At 38.2% G+C, this 17,150-nt stretch overlaps 1 protein-coding gene across 1 annotated transcript; it reads left to right on the top strand.

The window, feature by feature from the left end:
- The first annotated feature begins 7,718 nt into the window (after positions 1–7,718).
- On the top strand, positions 7,719–15,672 carry ednrba (endothelin receptor Ba). The gene is made up of 7 exons (XM_036557712.1): positions 7,719–8,595; positions 10,229–10,341; positions 10,588–10,792; positions 11,070–11,219; positions 12,560–12,693; positions 13,128–13,236; positions 13,741–15,672. The coding sequence occupies exons 1-7, from the start codon at positions 8,206–8,208 to the stop codon at positions 13,876–13,878; spliced, it is 1,239 nt and encodes a 412-aa protein (XP_036413605.1). The 5' UTR covers positions 7,719–8,205; the 3' UTR covers positions 13,879–15,672.
- Positions 15,673–17,150: the final 1,478 nt, after the last annotated feature.

Below are 17,150 nucleotides of genomic sequence, written 5' to 3'. Positions count from 1 at the left end.
CAAGTAGTCAAATTAAAGCTTAATGGTCCATTATTGAGCTCAAAGAAAGAAAGAAAGGCAGGCCATTGGAGGCTGGACCCCACACTGAGGCACAGCTGTAGAACAAGTGGGAGGGCTGAGAGCTGATCCCAGCTTAACAAGAAGAACAGAGGTCAATAACAGCGTCTACCCATCTAAAAATGGTAGTACATCTCACAAATGCATGTGATGGCTAGATGCTAATAATGAGGTACGCAAAATATGAGTGGCCAATATTATCATCTAAAAAACTTTATTTTCCTGTTTATTATATCATCAGTCCGACGATCAACGATTACAACTGATAAGCTGCTCACAAAGTCACACTTTGATGCTGCAGACTGAAAATGGCAGTCACTGTTCCGAGCAGAGGACAACAGAGGTAGCTAGATACACTGATGTTGTAAATGCACTAAAGACATTCAACCTAAGATACAAACAACGCAAATTTACCCATAACTGTATAACATAGTCCTTTAGACCCAACTGTGTGCCTTAAATGAGTTTCAATGGTATGCTACATTCACTTTCCCAGGGCAAAGGTGCATGTTTATACCTTTTCATAGCTTTAAGTCAGGACAGGGTGTAATTTAGTTCCTGTGGTTGTGTCAGGCCATTCTCTTTTCCCTGAAACAAGTTGGTGAGGAAGGGGATGTTGGACATGAACAAAGGGCTTGGTTAAGACCAGGAGTGTAAAGATTCCAAAAGGCACTGTAGAGTTTAGTGGTTAAGCCTGTTTTCATATACCTAGGTTGTTTGCTAAAGCCCGCACCAAAGTTTGGTTATTGTTACATTTTATCTTTTTTATTTGGTTTGATTAGTTTCACACTGCAATTGTTGAAGTACACCAAGAAATATATGAAAGTGACCTTTGCGTTCTTTGATTGGTCAGAAATTTGGAAGGAATACAAGCACTCTTATTTTCACGCTTCAAATCAAAAATACTCTTAATACATATTAATACACCATAAAGTGTTATTATACACTATTATACATATTATTATACACTATACAGTATTACTATGCACTATTATACTCATCATTATCTACTTCCATGAACATACAGCATTGGCGCGCACTATGTAAACCACGCTCTGATGCGTTTTTGGAGGGCCATGGTTCAGTTGCTTGGTGTGGACTTCAATACACGCACATCCAAAACAACTTAGGAATACTTCATGTGTCAATGCAACTTAAAAACATAACTGCTACAGAATCTGCTACAATTATGTTTCCTAACTAAAGGTACTGAAAACATACATTTGGGGCACCTCAATGGCATTACTAGTACCTTGAAAGGTTTAAATTGCAAATGCCTTCATATTCCAGTGAGCCATATAGCCTAACAATATTAAGCAGCCTGCAGCAGAGTTTAAACCTTCTTATGCTCACTGCATTAATAATTCATTTGTGGAATAAAGTGTGAAATTAAAGTGTGAATAACCAGCCACAACATAATTATCAGTTATCACTATCCATACTTTATCATCACTGGTGCCTTCCTTTGCTGAAGAGATGCCAGTCTGCTGGTGCGAGTCTTGCAATGTTACCAAGCTACAGTCGTATGAAAATGTTTGGGCACCCGTGGTCAAGTTTCATGTTTTCCTGTGAAAATGAATTAACACTTCCTCTATAGAGAAGACATTTCTGCACATTTTAAAGCATAAGTACATAGGTTTGTCCACTATAAAGGACATTAACATAATTTCACAAAACGTCATTTGACTGGTGTTCAAACTTAAGCATATGACTGTATACGAGACATCAGTTCAACAAACAACAACTTCCCTAACACCATGACAATGGTTTCTTTTAGTAATACCAAATAGTTTATACACACAAACACACACACAGTGTAAAAAGAGAGAGAGAGAGAGAGAGAGAGAGAACACACACACACACACACACACACACACACAGTGTAAAAACATCAACTCTCAGAACAGTTTATATCAAAAGTGTCCGAATGAAAATGAATGAAAGTGACTGATTATTAGCCAAAATGTAAATGTTCACCTTTGATACAATGCATTTTAACTGATGATGACTCTGTGTGCGTGTGCGTATGTGTGTGTGTGTGTGTGTGTGTAAGAGAGAGAGAGAGAGAGAGAGAGAGAGAGAGAGAGAGAAACACACACACACACACACACACACACCTTGTACAACTGTAGAAGACATCTGAGAAGTTATGAACAAGATGCCTACTCACGTCAGCCTCAGTGTGACCTTTATGTATCAGGGGACCCTGTCTGTGGAGCTGCTGGAAGGGCCTGGTAAAGAGACAGACAGACTGAAAAACAAACTAATTCCTGTGCTTGTGTCAGGCCATTCCCTTATGTCCTGAAACAAGTCATTGCATAACAGCAGATAGTTCGGTGAGGAAAGGGATGTTGGACATGAGCAAAAAGGGCCTGGTTAAGTGCAAGGGTGTCAAAATCAAGATTCTAAATGACACTGAAGAGTTTACTGTTTAAGACTGGTCCTCACAAGCTTCTAACTGCTGCTATTGGCTCCTTGCTGAAATTTGGTGTTTCATGATCTCTGAATAAGGTACTGGCATTTGCTGAAGTACACAAAATAATACAAGTGGGAGATCGTGCTTTGGTTGGTCAGACACTTGGCAGGGACACAAGCGCTCTGTTATTTTCTCGTTTGCCTCCATTAAACAAACCCATTTTTTAGTTTAACTTTCACTGGTCCATCACAGTACAAAATCCACATCTATCCCTCAAATATATTCTTGATAAAATGCATTATACCCATTATGCTGCATGACAGTACAGAACTTTCATGTCTACATGTATCAGAACAAAAGTAATTAAAAAAATAAATAAATAAAATCAGCCTCACCTGATCTCTGACTCATCTGGCTCAATTACTCATCAGTTTTAGTTCAACCAATCAGGTCGCAAATCCCTGGCCCAGCCTATCTAAAGTGCTTTCTACAGTCCATGTGACAAAACCAAATGCTTGACTGTTGTTGCTTGTCTGCCATTAAGAACGATATTAGCCTCAGTCAAGAGTGAGATGTTTAAACAGGCAGATTAAGCAGACCATCATAAAAATGTGTTCTCACCAGCAGTGAACCGAATCACAGTTAGCTTGGAAGTGGATGGAGACCTACGATTTTTGGCAGACCACAGTTCAGCTGTTTGATGCAAACTAAGGGTCCATTGACTCTGGTCTAACACATCTAAAACAACTCAAGAATATCTTTTTAATTAGTTGGTGACTTGAATTAGTAGAATTAAATACCTTTTGGTCATATTTATTTGACCATCAACCCCCCTAGAAAGCCAGAGCCTCAAAAAACATACACAAAAAAGAACAACACTGCTTAGTAACTTCATCAGCCAAATACAGCTAAAAATGTACAAAGTGACCAGCAAACTGGATGTGCAATCAAACAAGAAGGCAAATGAGAGCTCGTCTTAAATTTCTTTGTCTAATATCCTACATATCTTGGCTATACACAAATAAACATAATATAAGAAAAATATAACATAACAAATATAATCTGCTGTGCCTTATATGCCATAACGTACTTTAGACTATGGGATGGCCTTATTTCTTTTATCCTACATCAATTTTTTTTATTTAAAATCAGATCATGTGACTGATTTTGATTGTAGATCTATTAAGACCACCTAACATTACTTTTCATTTCTGCCATGATGATGGCCTACTAGTCAAAATGCTGGTGACATGACTTCATAAACTCAAGTGCAGTTAGAGGTATGGTCTGTACTAAACCTTATATTGATGTTAACGCTATTTTTTTTTTTGCATAGTTCACCCACAGAGAAGTAAACAAAGTCATCTAGAGTATTCTGATATGAAATGGGTTATTGTAGAAAACCTTATCGACTCATCAATTTCTTTACTGTGGCAGTGATTGTGACATTATTATATTTTTATAAGCTCTTTGTTGGAACAATGCTTGATAAGAGCTCTATTAAAAGGGCCCTCAGATGGCTTTCAGGCTTAGAAGGTCATATGCACTGACCAGACTTTATCTGAAAAATATCCTAGGTCTGTTCACTCATATCAGCTTATGAAATTCTGAAACATGGTGTTTGCTTTTCTACATACCTTGAAATGAGAAGGGCCAAGAACACACAGGCACTTTCCAGGGGCTTATTGAGGTCGACTATCCCCTTGGCAGACATCAACAAGAGGGTGGAGCATGCTGATATATCCAAAATGTCTCCACCAAGAAACACCAGGGGAGCAGAAACTGGAGATGGAGCCCAGACTTGTGCTGTGCATCTCAGCAAATTAATCTGTACAAGTGCTTTGACGTGGGACATAGGAAAATGACTCTCCTATGGGGCACTGATTTTCAGTTCTTCTCATTCAGGACAACCGTTGAGACTTGCACATGTGGTGGAGCCTGTGCTTTTGGAAGACACGGCAAATTCTTGGAAGCTCATCCAAAGGGTCTGAGAAATCAGGAACAGGTGGAGGTGATATCTGAGGTCCCACAGGCTCAGGTGGATGAGACAGCTGAAAGCTTCCATTTTCCCTGTGTGGAAAGAGTAGTCTGTATTTCAACAATAATCCAGCTTTTACTGATTGATTTGTACTGTTTTGCTTGACTCTGACCCTGTAATATGTTTTATGAGTAAATGCATCTCAAGGGCTCTCTTTTAAAAAGTTTTATTTAATTATTTATTTTACTCATTCAGTTTATCATGGAAAAATGAACGTATGTATATTATAGACCCCTTTGGATGTATTTACAGTTAATGGAAGACATATGGAACATACTGAAGTCCAAATGTTTATATTAAATAAAAAAAGGACATGAACATTCACATTCTCCCTGCCTGCTTCCCCTGCTGTTACAAATACTATGTTGAAAATTAAATGTAAAAATGCATTTGGATATGAATTTTCCTGTCCTTCACATTTTTATTGACTGTCCTATTAATGCACACGCAACTGTATCCTCCATATGCCAACTAGAGTGTCTGCCAACTGTATCTGAATATAGACTGCAGAAATTATGTCAGTTTTCAATGGCAGCTTTTCAACATTTTTGTATGCATGATTTACTACAGGAGTCCTATAAAAACTTACAGTACCTATGGACAATTATTATAGTTTTGTGGAGTGGGGCACAAACTAATGAGGTCAAATCTAACAGATGTAAATATGTAGTTAAATAGCTTCAAGAAAAATGCAAAGAAACCACCAGAAACCACAAAAAAACACACAAAAAAGATTACAAACTAATTTTTGATTAACTAAGATAAAATTCTAACCGCTATAGGCTGCGATTTTACTCACAGCTTTACTCATCATCCTGATTTTCACTCCGAGCATGAAACTAAACACACTCCAGCTCAGTGAGACTCAGCAGCTGCCCAAACGGCTAAACTAAGGCTCCTGTTGTGTCGGTTAGCCAGAAATTGTCGTTTAAAAAGCTGCATTTTTGGTTGTTTTCAAAGAAATGTTAAAGAATAAACACAGTGGCTATAGATAATTTGTTTTATTCAGTTTAACTTGTACACATCGTTCTCTTCTAGGCTGGATATTTTGGTCATGGAAAAGTCAGAGCCAACTGCCATCATGGCTTTCCATGGCACTGGGTTTACTGATTGGTTCTGAATGTGTATCGTCATGTTAGAGACTTACACGTTAGTCTTTACTAGTTGAGATTTGACTTATGGATTTGGAGTGCAACCAAATTTAGAAAAAGGATAGTATGAAACTAACTAATGTTAAATAAGAACTTTTTTCTAAATTTTACACCTAGATAAGCATAAACCCTTGTGCAAGCCAGTCCAGGGCTGTCCAAAGCAGTATGGCAATATTTATTGTTATTGTGATAAATTACATCACAATGTTTCACAATATGCTTTTCTGAAGACATTGTGGATTTCATTAGTACGTAAAAATCACTTCCCAACTGCATGTTCGATTAAAGAGGGCATAATTGGTCCTGTTTAATTGAATTTAGCGCAACACAGAGCATGAAATGTTGAATACAAGTGGAATAGTTTATCGTATTTCTAAAATAGGGCACTGCTTTGTCTGGTCTAACTTATCAGATGTAAGAAACAGTGTCATGACACCCTGTGTTTTGTAAACTTTCTGAAATATCATATTACGTTTTGCCATATTACCCACCTCTAGTCCAAAGTGTGGTCTGTAGGCCAAAGTAGGTCCAAACAGGTCCAAGCAGTTACACAGTGAGATATATAGCAATATCTTATTAAATTCTTATTTTCTTTTTAAAATTGCAAATTGCACTGCTGGGGCCGTATTACATCTTAGAACATCTTACGTCTGAAAACTTATCTGTTTAGTTAACATGACAACTTCAGTTAGGACTGAATTTAGGACAGAAGCTATTACAGTTCTCAAGTTCATCATCTTTACAGAAACATCCTAACTAGACAAAATTTCTTTAATACTGTCCCAACTCTAAGACTTCCGTTTTAACTGTCTGTTTCTATTGTTTTATGCAGTGACAGGCAGCATAGTTCACTATAACTAGCATAATGATGTTACATATATCTACGTTGAAAATGGTGCTTTGACATTTTTGTTTCTAACAGCGTTTTAAAAGACTCTGCAGACCTGATATCCACCGTCCTCTCTTAATACCTCCATGCGTTAATGTTGATGAGAACTCGTTAGATGAAATATTACAGTGACGATGGTGAATAATGTGGAGACAGAGCTGAACGTGTGTCTGTTTATTAGGAGGAGTAATGTTAGCACGGCCAGCTCAAGTGTTAGAGAAATGGAGACTGAAACTGGAAACGCTCTGATAAACAGCGTGAAGCACTGTCACAATATTCCTAACTTCAGGTTTATCACACTTTAGTTTTGCTTGACCTTTTCTACATTAGTAATGGTAGCTAATGTTAGCTGTCTGGCTAGCTAACTTATTTTAATTGCATGTTTACATTTCAGCCCTGTAATGGACTGGTGACCTGTCCAGGGTGTATCCTGCCTTCCACCCAATGACTGCTGAGACAGGCTCCAGCTCCCCCCGTGACCCAGAAGGATAAGCGGTCTAGAAGATGTGTGTGTGTGTGTGTGTGTGTGTGTGTTTACATATCATCTGCGGGCGTAAGGTCGGTTGCTAGGTAACAGACATGACAGTTGATTGTCGACATTGATCGAGTAGGTTAAGATTTCCTAACTTGAGATAAGATGCTGTATGAGAAGATAAGATTCCTAAATTAAGATTTGCTTTTGTAATATAAATATCTTAATATCTAAGACAAAATATCTTAAATATCTTAAATATCTAAGACGAAAAGACAGGAAGTTTCTGCAATATGGCTCCTAAAGTATAAAAAACACTTCTAAAAACATTTGAAACCTACTTTCTTTAGCTGTTTGTATACTGTTTTGTATGTTTGTTGCTTGGCCCACCACAAACATTGCACTTTGGCACCAAAGATAGAAAGATCAAGATAAAATTCCCTACTATAAAAAAACAAAACCCTACTATAGATCTGTGTTATAAGAGTGTGCTGGACCAAAACTGGGTGTAGTGGAGGGCAGAACATGAATACCACAGCACAAGTCTGAGCCTGAGGAAATGAATGATATCATAAAGCCAAGTGATCAAACTATTACCCTCTGATCACATGAAGGCCATCAACATATTTGCCTCCTCTTAAACAAAACCACCTCCTTCTCTGCACTGTGGTCAGTCATGTGGGCTGTAGCCTACCTCGAAAAAAAGTAGCCCGTGTTGTTTGGTAGGAGGGGTCGACAGCAGCCTTGCATTTCTTGGGGAAACAAGAAACGGCTTTAACACCGAGTCACTGCTGCTTCTTCACGGCGCCTCAGGTTCTCTTCAGAGCGACAACATGGAGCACGCTGGCCTGACAGAGCTGATCTTCCCAACGGCGTCGAGGAGCAGCTTATGAGGGGTGGGCGTTTTAGCTACCTGTGAGGAGAACGACAACTGAAATTGTAACGGGATAAAACTTTTTTCGCTAATTTTGGACGTTTCTGTCTTTTCTGTGAGGAAACGAGCAACAGGTTTCTAACAAAAAGCTGTCAAACATTTACCTCAGAATGCTTCGCCGATCCGCCGCGCGCGCTTTCTGAGCTTTTTGGGCTTTTTGAGCTTTTTGAGCTGTGTGATGATAAAGTAACCGCCGTTATTACTTTCACTGGGCTGCTTTACGGAGGAGGAGAAGGGAACAAACAAAGATGAGAACTGGCAGATTTTTCCTTTTTTCGCTCGTTTTCTTGGCGGGGCACTTTATCTTGGCCTGCGCTCAGGTGAAGGACTCGAGCCAAAGAGCCGAGGCTGAGCGGGACAGGTTCATCCAGCGCAGCGCCAACATGTCTGCGCCTCGACGGCCGCGGCTTCTGCCGCCCATGTGCACGGGCCCCACGGAGATCAGAGACACCTTCAAGTACATCAACACGGTGGTCTCATGCCTGGTGTTCGTGGTGGGCATCATCGGCAACTCCACCCTGCTTAGGATCATATACAAAAATAAGTGCATGCGTAACGGGCCCAACATCCTCATCGCCAGTCTGGCTTTGGGGGACCTGCTGCACATCGTCATAGATATTCCCATCAACGTGTACAAGGTGGGCCCCACCATTAGAAACACTACATCAGTGGTCCCGGAGTGCCCCTGCCCCGCACAGCTGAGTGTTTCCCCTGCGTTAACACACCCACGAAGGGTTCATTAGCTGATGATGTGGGTCAGCTGTGTCAGGGCAGCGGCACAAAGCTGTGAAGCACAGCAGTAGATGAGGAGTGAGGAAGCATTGGCTCAGTGATCATTAAGGATGCTTATGCAAATATGTAGGATCTTGCATGTAGTAGAGTGGGTTTAGTGGGACACACAGGGTATAGGTTCAGAGTGATAAAGTTATTAATTTATTATTTTTTTTAATTAGCAAGATGTTCTGTTGCTCATTTAGAATAAAAAGGTTCTAAAAAAATAAACTGTCCAAATATTATTAATATTATTATTAATAATATATATTATTAGTATTAACATTATACTTGCTTTGTTCTGACAGCAGCGAATATATATATACATGTGTATATGTACATAAATCTAGGGTACACTCATCCCACATTTAGGCTCAGAGTTTGCCATTTAATATTCTCACAATATTTTAAACAAAATCTGTATTAATTAAGAAAAAGCATGAAAGCATGAGTGTTGAAACTGTGCACCTAGCTTATTAGATGGCACAATTCTCAGTGTCATGATTCATTGTTTAAATCCATGTACACATACATGCCTACATACACACACACATAGATACACACCACGATTCAGTTCAGTTGTTTACAGTCAGGATCAGTATTCCACGTTGTGGCATGTGACATGAACATGTGAACATGTGTGAGTTGTTGATTGGTGCTAGTTTTTGAAAGTTTGGAAGTTTTTTCCACCATGATATCACAATGATATACAAAAGCTGTGCTTTTCACTACATTTTCTACTATATAATGTTATAGTAAATAGCATAGCCAATTTTATTTGTCTTATAGCTAAAGTGTGTTATTTGATTATTTATAATAATGTATTATTAGTTGTTATTCAGTGTTTTTAAATATTTATCATATTAAGTACAATCTGTATGAGACAACTCACCAGCCTGTGTGTCTGTTTGCGTAGTTATCTTCAGTAGCTTAAATGCGTTCCAGAAGATTTCCCCTCAATTTGGAGCAATCTCCACATATGTTTCCAATATGCATTACGAAAGCGTGAAATGATCCCGTGTATTTGTTTTCTGTGCAAGAATTACAACAGATTATGCATTATGCAATTACAGATTATGCATTCTGCAATTATGCTAATCATATTAAACATAATTGCATAAGCACGGTGTTAAATTAAGTTAAAGGTGTTTCATGCAAATGTTTCTAAAGAGACTAAACAGAGATCTCAGTGAACAGAACAGAGTTGTGTTTGTTTCATTTATTTTCCTCCAATAGATCCTGCATACATTTACACAATTTTACACACAGTAATAACATATGAGCAGTAATATGTTGTAGATATCCAGAATATTTGCACTTCCTGCTTACATGTAAGCTAGTCAAGGTTCACAATTGCAAAACAAAGGGTTTTAGTCAAAACACAGTACTGCATAAACAAACTGATCTGAAAAAGCAGCCGATACCAAACACTGTACTCAACTGCCATTTAGACATTTTTTGCCCTTTACAGATTAACTGAGTGCTGATTTTCTCTTTCAGCTTCTGGCTGAAGACTGGCCTTTTGGCGTTGGACTCTGTAAACTGGTACCTTTTGTTCAGAAGGCATCAGTTGGCATCACAGTGTTGAGTTTATGTGCCTTAAGCATAGACAGGTACACATCCTTCACCGACATTATTATCACACACAAGTTTGCATTAATGTCATGCTGTGCCTCCTTGTTTTCACTCTTTGCTACATATAAATTGAGCCTATTGTTTAGGAATAACAACAAAAACCTGTATTTGTGGTATAACAGATGATATGTCAGGTTTCATAGGTAATATACTTTCATCTGAAGGCTACAAAGAAAGCAACACTGAGATCCTAATCTTTCTAACCTCCGGTCTGTTTTTCCAAGGTACCGCGCAGTAGCATCCTGGAACCGCATTAAAGGTATTGGAGTGCCTAAGTGGACAGCCATCGAGATCACTCTGATATGGTTTCTCTCCATTGTCCTGGCAGTGCCAGAGGCCATTGCCTTTGATATGATTGCTATGGACTACAAAGGAGAGCACCTCAGGATCTGTCTGCTGCATCCAATGCAAAAGAGCCAGTTCATGCAGGTATGTCTAACATGACTGCAAGGCTTTATATCACCTTATATATTTCTTTGGGCCCGAATTATTACAGTGGACTAAAAGCTGGTGTCAATAGCGTTTTTACACAATGAACTGAAAATTGGGCACGATTTAAGTGCTGTCCCTGGAGAATGGATTCAGTAATTCATGTGTGAGGTTCAAGTGGACAGCCATTAGAAAACTTTGGTCACATATTCTTTTTGAAGCTAAATATGCTGTTAATGTGGTGCCAGTGTAATGTGATGTGCTTGTCTGTTGTCAGTTTTATAAGTCAGCAAAAGACTGGTGGCTGTTCAGCTTTTACTTCTGTATGCCGCTGGCCTGCACAGCCATCTTCTACACCCTCATGACTTGTGAAATGCTGAGAAAGAAGAATGGCGTCCAGATTGCTCTGAATGACCATCTGAAACAGGTCAGTATTAGGCCTGTTGCAATTATTACATAATAGTCGAATCACAATTATTTGAACTGACTGCAGTTATTTAAACTGACTGCAATGGTTTTCCACAGTTGTTAGTTTTCACAATCATATATTTATATCGTAACAAACTGAATGTGGGTACGTTTTCAACCGTTGGGTTAAATAGGTAATAATTAAAGAATTTACAGTTATTACAGTTTTACAAAAACAACAAAAGTCCTAACTGACTGGTGCTATAACATATTTAGAGGGCAGTGGCGAGTAATGTTTGTTTTAGCTCAAACTGTGTGTGTTGTTAGTTGGAAGCTAGTAAGCAAAATAGTTAATTAAGCCACTTTAGGCCATTAGTAGTTTGTAATTTAGTAGTTGCTCACAGTGTACTAAAAATACAAATTGTTAATCCAAGTATTTATATGGCATTTAATCATCAGCTAAAATTTTAGACAGGCCTCGTTAGTACACTAGGCGACTGTACAGAACCTTTGAATTTCATTCCTACAGTCCAAAGGCCTCTGTCAACAAGTGCAAATTTTTTGTGCAACAGCATTTTGTAAGCAAACACTTGCAAACTGTATGGAATGCCTTTCAGAGTATTCTGTTCCCATGTTTTCCATGCTCTGCGCTACACATCTGCAAACTCCATGTGCAGCTAATTCATCGTTTAAGGAATTGCTGACTGGAGCTTGCTTCTGATCTTCATGGCGTCAAGCAGTAGTAAAGAGATGAACATTTTGTTTTTGGGATGTAAATCTCTGACATAACAATAATTCAGTTTGAAAAAATTTCTTTAGGAATGCATCTCAGATATCACCACAATTTGATTATTTTGGTACAAATACGAATTATTTTTTAAAAATGCACTAATTATGGGAAGGAAGGCACTATTCACACAGTTGTGGAATATACTTAAAAAAAAACAGTGAAGCATAAAAAAACAAGAATCTCAATTTATTTATTTGTTTTATTATTTGAGCGCAGCAGCCTCCCTTTATATTATGTGCAACTTTCATGATGAATGGACTAATAGAACTGCTAAAAAATTGCTTGGAATAAGAAATGTTTACATTAACCTACATTAAAAGTAAAGAATGTTTTTGGTCCCTCCTGTAAAGTCTCCAAAATTTTGGAGATAATTGTTTTATTTATATGTTTTATGATAGTATTTTTTATTTACAAGTTTGAAAACAGCCCAAAACGAGTGCATGCTTTACTGAACATTACTATAATCAATTAGAATAGATTCTAACTTTCCAGTATCAAAGCAATGTGTAAATGCTACCTTCAGATCAATGCACTCGTGTTGTTCTTATACCCCTATTTCTTTTCCATAGCGACGTGAGGTGGCCAAGACGGTGTTCTGTCTGGTATTGGTCTTTGCCCTCTGCTGGTTGCCTCTGCACCTGAGCCGTATCCTCAAACTGACCATTTATAATGAGGAAGACCCCAACCGCTGTGAACTTCTGAGGTAAAAACATGCACATACCCACCATTAGAACTTTGGTGGCATGTTTTATCATGGTTTTCCTTATGCACCAAATGTACTCACTGTATACTACTGTATGAATTTGTACAGTACTTCTACTGTATTTACGTTTCACTACTCCTGTTTTGTTGACGTTTTGTTGATTTTCTAAGTGAAAATAAGTTAACACTTTCTCTACATGTAACAAACTTAAATATGATATTTTATGACATCATAACCTTCACACAGGCAACATTTTATGTTTTATTCCCCCAATATGTAAATTCAGCAAATAAAGAGTAATTGTGTATTAAAATGTGCAGAAGTGTGTTCTCTGTAGAGAATGTCAACTTATTTTTTCTTAGAAAATCAAGAAAACGTCATTTGACCAGGTGCGCATACAACTGTACATGTTGTGTTATACTGTTTGCCTCCAGCTTCTTCCTTGTCCTCGACTACATTGGGATCAACATGGCATCAGTGAACTCATGCATCAACCCAATTGCTTTATACATGGTCAGCAAGCGCTTCAAGAGCTGCTTCAGGGTAAGTTTATCAAATTTTTATTTATCAAATGCCCTTTTATGCTGCCTGTGCTGTTAAGTAAGGTAGCCAATGCAAGTCACAAGGCACTATTCTGGGTGCTGACAGAAATATAACCTCAATAAAAAGTACGGCTGTTTTCTGATATTTCTGAACAGTTACCTAACACACTGGTTATGACTACTTGGGCAGAGTGCCTAATTAATATCTGGCAAGGCAAAATGGATGGCTTTAAAATAACATCTTAAAAATATTTACATAAAGTCGTGTGTTTGATGCGATTTTGATGATCTATTTTTGTCCCTGCTTGTTCAGCCCCAATTCTTATCACTGAATGCATGTTAAATCCATTTAGCATCAGAACTTGAAGTCAGTCCTTCATGTGAACTTTTATTCAATTTCATTCCAGTCAGGTCAGTTGATTATATTGTTATTCAGTGCCTATTTGTTGTGTCCATCCTACATTCAATCTGAAGTATAGCATTTCTCTCCATTCTTTGTGTTCAGTCTTGCCTGTGTTGCTGGTGCCTGCCTCCCGAGATGCTAGCCATGGACGACAAGCAGTCCTGCATGAAGCTGAAAACGACGGATCGAGGATCAGAACAAAGCAACAGTCGAATCTCTAACAAGTACACGTCCACTTAACTACTGGGCTGGGAACACTAGTTTTGTGAAACTAGCTTTAAACAGAAATTTCCCAAACCCAGATTGGGCCCAAGCCTAGACTAAAGAGATCTTCAATGAGGATTCATTATTCGCATTGCAGCTTAGTCCAAGACCAGGCTTAATCCGTGACTGGAAAACTAGCCCTAACTTAGAATTATTTCAGGGTCTGGTCTGGCATGATACAGTACATAATTTGAGACATTATTGGGGTCTTTGTCGCAACTACTGGGCCACAAAAGAAGCTGGGTTCTCTATACCTAGATGGACACAACAGTATTTGTTAGCAATGGCTCAAAATTCCCATTCATGGGAATCGTGTGTCCTTCAACATTCATTGTGCATTGTCATCTGAATGGATCTATGGGTCCTAGGGGTATAAAAATACATCTGAAGGTGATGATTCAACTGCATCTATGGTTTAATCAGAGACAGACTCTAATAATATTCAAGTATGCACTCGTTTTCTTTCAAAGGTAAAAAATCCCATCATAGTATATTGTTTTTATTGCTTATTTTTCACTACGTAAATAGTTTCTCCAGTTACATTTATGTATTCTGTGTTTTTAAAAAAATCCAAATTGTACTGTAATTGTATAAAATCGAATTATGGTGAAATTTGAGATTTATGATGCGTTGAATCGTTTCCTAAAAAATCGAACTGAATTCTTGTGAGGTCAAAGATTTACACCCTTTTGGTTCCAGTATAGACTTGGTGGCCAAGTATGTAGTTTTCCTTTTGGCTTGCTTGGTGGAATTCTTTTCCACTAGACAGATCTAGTGAGATGCTAGACCATTTCTTTGTGCGTTGAAAGTTATAAATGAATGCTAGCATGTATTACGCTTTGTAGTCTATATAAAGGCCAAAGAAAGATTACTCAAATGTACTGATGTAATTATGTTAAACGTTCAACCGCACTTAAAGGCCTGGAACTACAATGCCTGCTTTGTTCTGAAATTGCTTATCCAGAGACGACATCTCTGTTGGATATTCCAAAGGTTTAGAGACAATGGCCCTATTTCTTCAGCTCCTTTATCGCTACATAACTATATTTACTGAGTTAGAAGATTTCCCAGAACATGACAGTTTCACTGAAGGGGGCTGAATGTTGAACTGCAAATTACAGATGCTTGTAAAATGTGTGCCATGTGGATTTTGAGGACTGTGGAAACTATTGTTTCAAAACTGATATGACCCTTTCGAATGGGTCAGAAGAGAGTGTGTGATATGTTCTGTCCTTCCAGTAATGGAACTGCCTGCAGTACGGAATAATATACATTTTCCAATGCATTAAAAGCTCTTGTTTTAATGTTTAATCAAATTATGCTTATTTGTGTGTCATAAGGTCATTATATTAGTTTGAATGGAAATACTTAAAACATATAAAAATGCAGAAATTCATCTCACTGTTATGTAATAGTCAAAGCTGTAGGCTGGTAGGACCAAGAGCTTATGATAGTTGTGCCTTTTATCTGCTTTGTATCACAGTATTAGTGGCTGACTCTGCTTCCTTCTTTAATGCAGGGATTTTCCAGATGGTACCATGTGTGCCTTGTCTATATTTTGATAGCTTAGAGTTACTAAGATATGCCATTACATGCTGGCAATAACTTTATGATCTGTGTGGTCGTATGATTTGTTATATATCTTGATATTAGTAATTGAAAGTCTTCAATGTTACTCAATTGAACTGTGATTGTAACTCTTATCTGTTGAAGGTCTTAGAGTTGATGTACATGTCATACATCATCTAAAAACAAGCTGTTTTGTATTTACTGTGTGTTATGTTTTTGTTTTGAAAAGACAGAATGTATCTATTACGCTTTCTGTATTTGCATTTTTGTGCTAGCAAGGAGGCTAAATGTGTTATTAGCATTGATCAAATTTGAATATATCCTTCTCATGACATGATCAATCTCTGTTAATCATATCCGACTTTCTGTTCGGATAAAGAAACGACAGAACTGGGTCAGAAAGAAAGAACCGTTATGTGACCAAATCAGCAGAACTTACTGAACACATGCAGCCCGCTTGCTTAATTATGGACTTAAATTAAGGTAATAAACTTTTGTGAGTCTTATAAAGATGCTACAGAGAGCATATTGGAGCAACTCTTTCTGTTGATATACGGGCTTTGAACTGAAACTTCAATAGTTTCAACCTCACTTGTTTCTTACTAATAAAGAGCATTTGAACTGAATGGTCTGTTGTACAGAATTGGGTTATGACCTAAATATGCCTCGTGTAAGACACACCATGACCTATCTGGGGTTATACAGTGTTGCTCCAACAAAAGTGATCTCATTAATCTTTATCGCACTTATTGGCTTTATCTGTGCCCTGCCTTATGCAGAGGTCACAAGATTTACAGGAGCGTTACTGAAGGCCATCATGTGAGAGACTCTGAGTACACTGCCTTCTCTTATGACTGCACTAACGTCCCTCCCTTCCCCTAAGTGATCATCACGCACGCCGCATTAATGCCGTGAAAGGTCCCCTCTGTATTTTTCGGGGCTGGAGTCCACCCCCCGTGTATCCTCCCTCTGGGGCTGTAAAATCGAGAACAGCAGCACCACTGACTGTCAGAAAAATCAAGCCTTGACCATCAGAGCATCTTGCCCTCGACTTGCTGTTACCTATCATCTGAGGCCCTGGTTCTGCACAAAATCAAATTTACTGAATTTTCCCCTTTTTATTTTACATTTTTTTTACATTTTATCCCAAATGTAGTTGACCAGCCAAGACATATTTGTTGCCTGAAGTTTGCTTCTGGAGTTGTGCAGCAGAGCTAAGAGTCTAATGTAGCCAACAAGTCATGGAAGCTTAAAACAATCAATTAGCATCATACAAAGTTCAAGTTTCCAAGATGTTTTTAGCTTTGTGATGTATTGTTTGGCCTATTTCTGCAGATATGTGTGTCGAACAGTGTCAGAAACCATACTCTACATGGTTTGAAGCAAGTGAGATGATTTACCCCTGCAGCTTGTCAATGCTAACTGGTGGTTGTAAGCTCCCATTACTTGTTAGCTAGCTTTCATTAGCCTTGTTGATCCAGTGGCTGATTGATTACATCTGTTTACCTAAAATTGCTTTAAATGACCTAAAAGTTTAATTTCCGAGGCCATTTGTCCATGGAAACAGTGAGGGACAAATGAAGAGATGTTCAAGGGTTTCGTCAAGTAGTTTTAAGCCTTTTTTTTTGACTTAATAGTGTTTTCTCTTCTTGGGTCCATGAATTCTAATGTTTACTTGT

The sequence above is a fragment of the Colossoma macropomum genome, unplaced genomic scaffold (assembly GCF_904425465.1).
Source record: "Colossoma macropomum unplaced genomic scaffold, Colossoma_macropomum, whole genome shotgun sequence".
Lineage (NCBI taxonomy): Eukaryota > Metazoa > Chordata > Actinopteri > Characiformes > Serrasalmidae > Colossoma > Colossoma macropomum.
This window is presented reverse-complemented; position numbering and strand designations above follow the sequence as displayed.

What these genes read in the sequence shown, in the direction of transcription:
- ednrba (XM_036557712.1), top strand. Translation starts at nt 8,206, where the DNA reads ATGAGAACTGGCAGATTTTTCCTTTTTTCGCTCGTTTTCTTGGCGGGG. An exon ending in AAAAGAGCCAGTTCATGCAG is followed by an intron (nt 10,793 to 11,069) that starts GTATGTCTAACA and finishes GTCTGTTGTCAG; the next exon opens with TTTTATAAGTCAGCAAAAGA. An exon ending in GCTTCAAGAGCTGCTTCAGG is followed by an intron (nt 13,237 to 13,740) that starts GTAAGTTTATCA and finishes CTTTGTGTTCAG; the next exon opens with TCTTGCCTGTGTTGCTGGTG.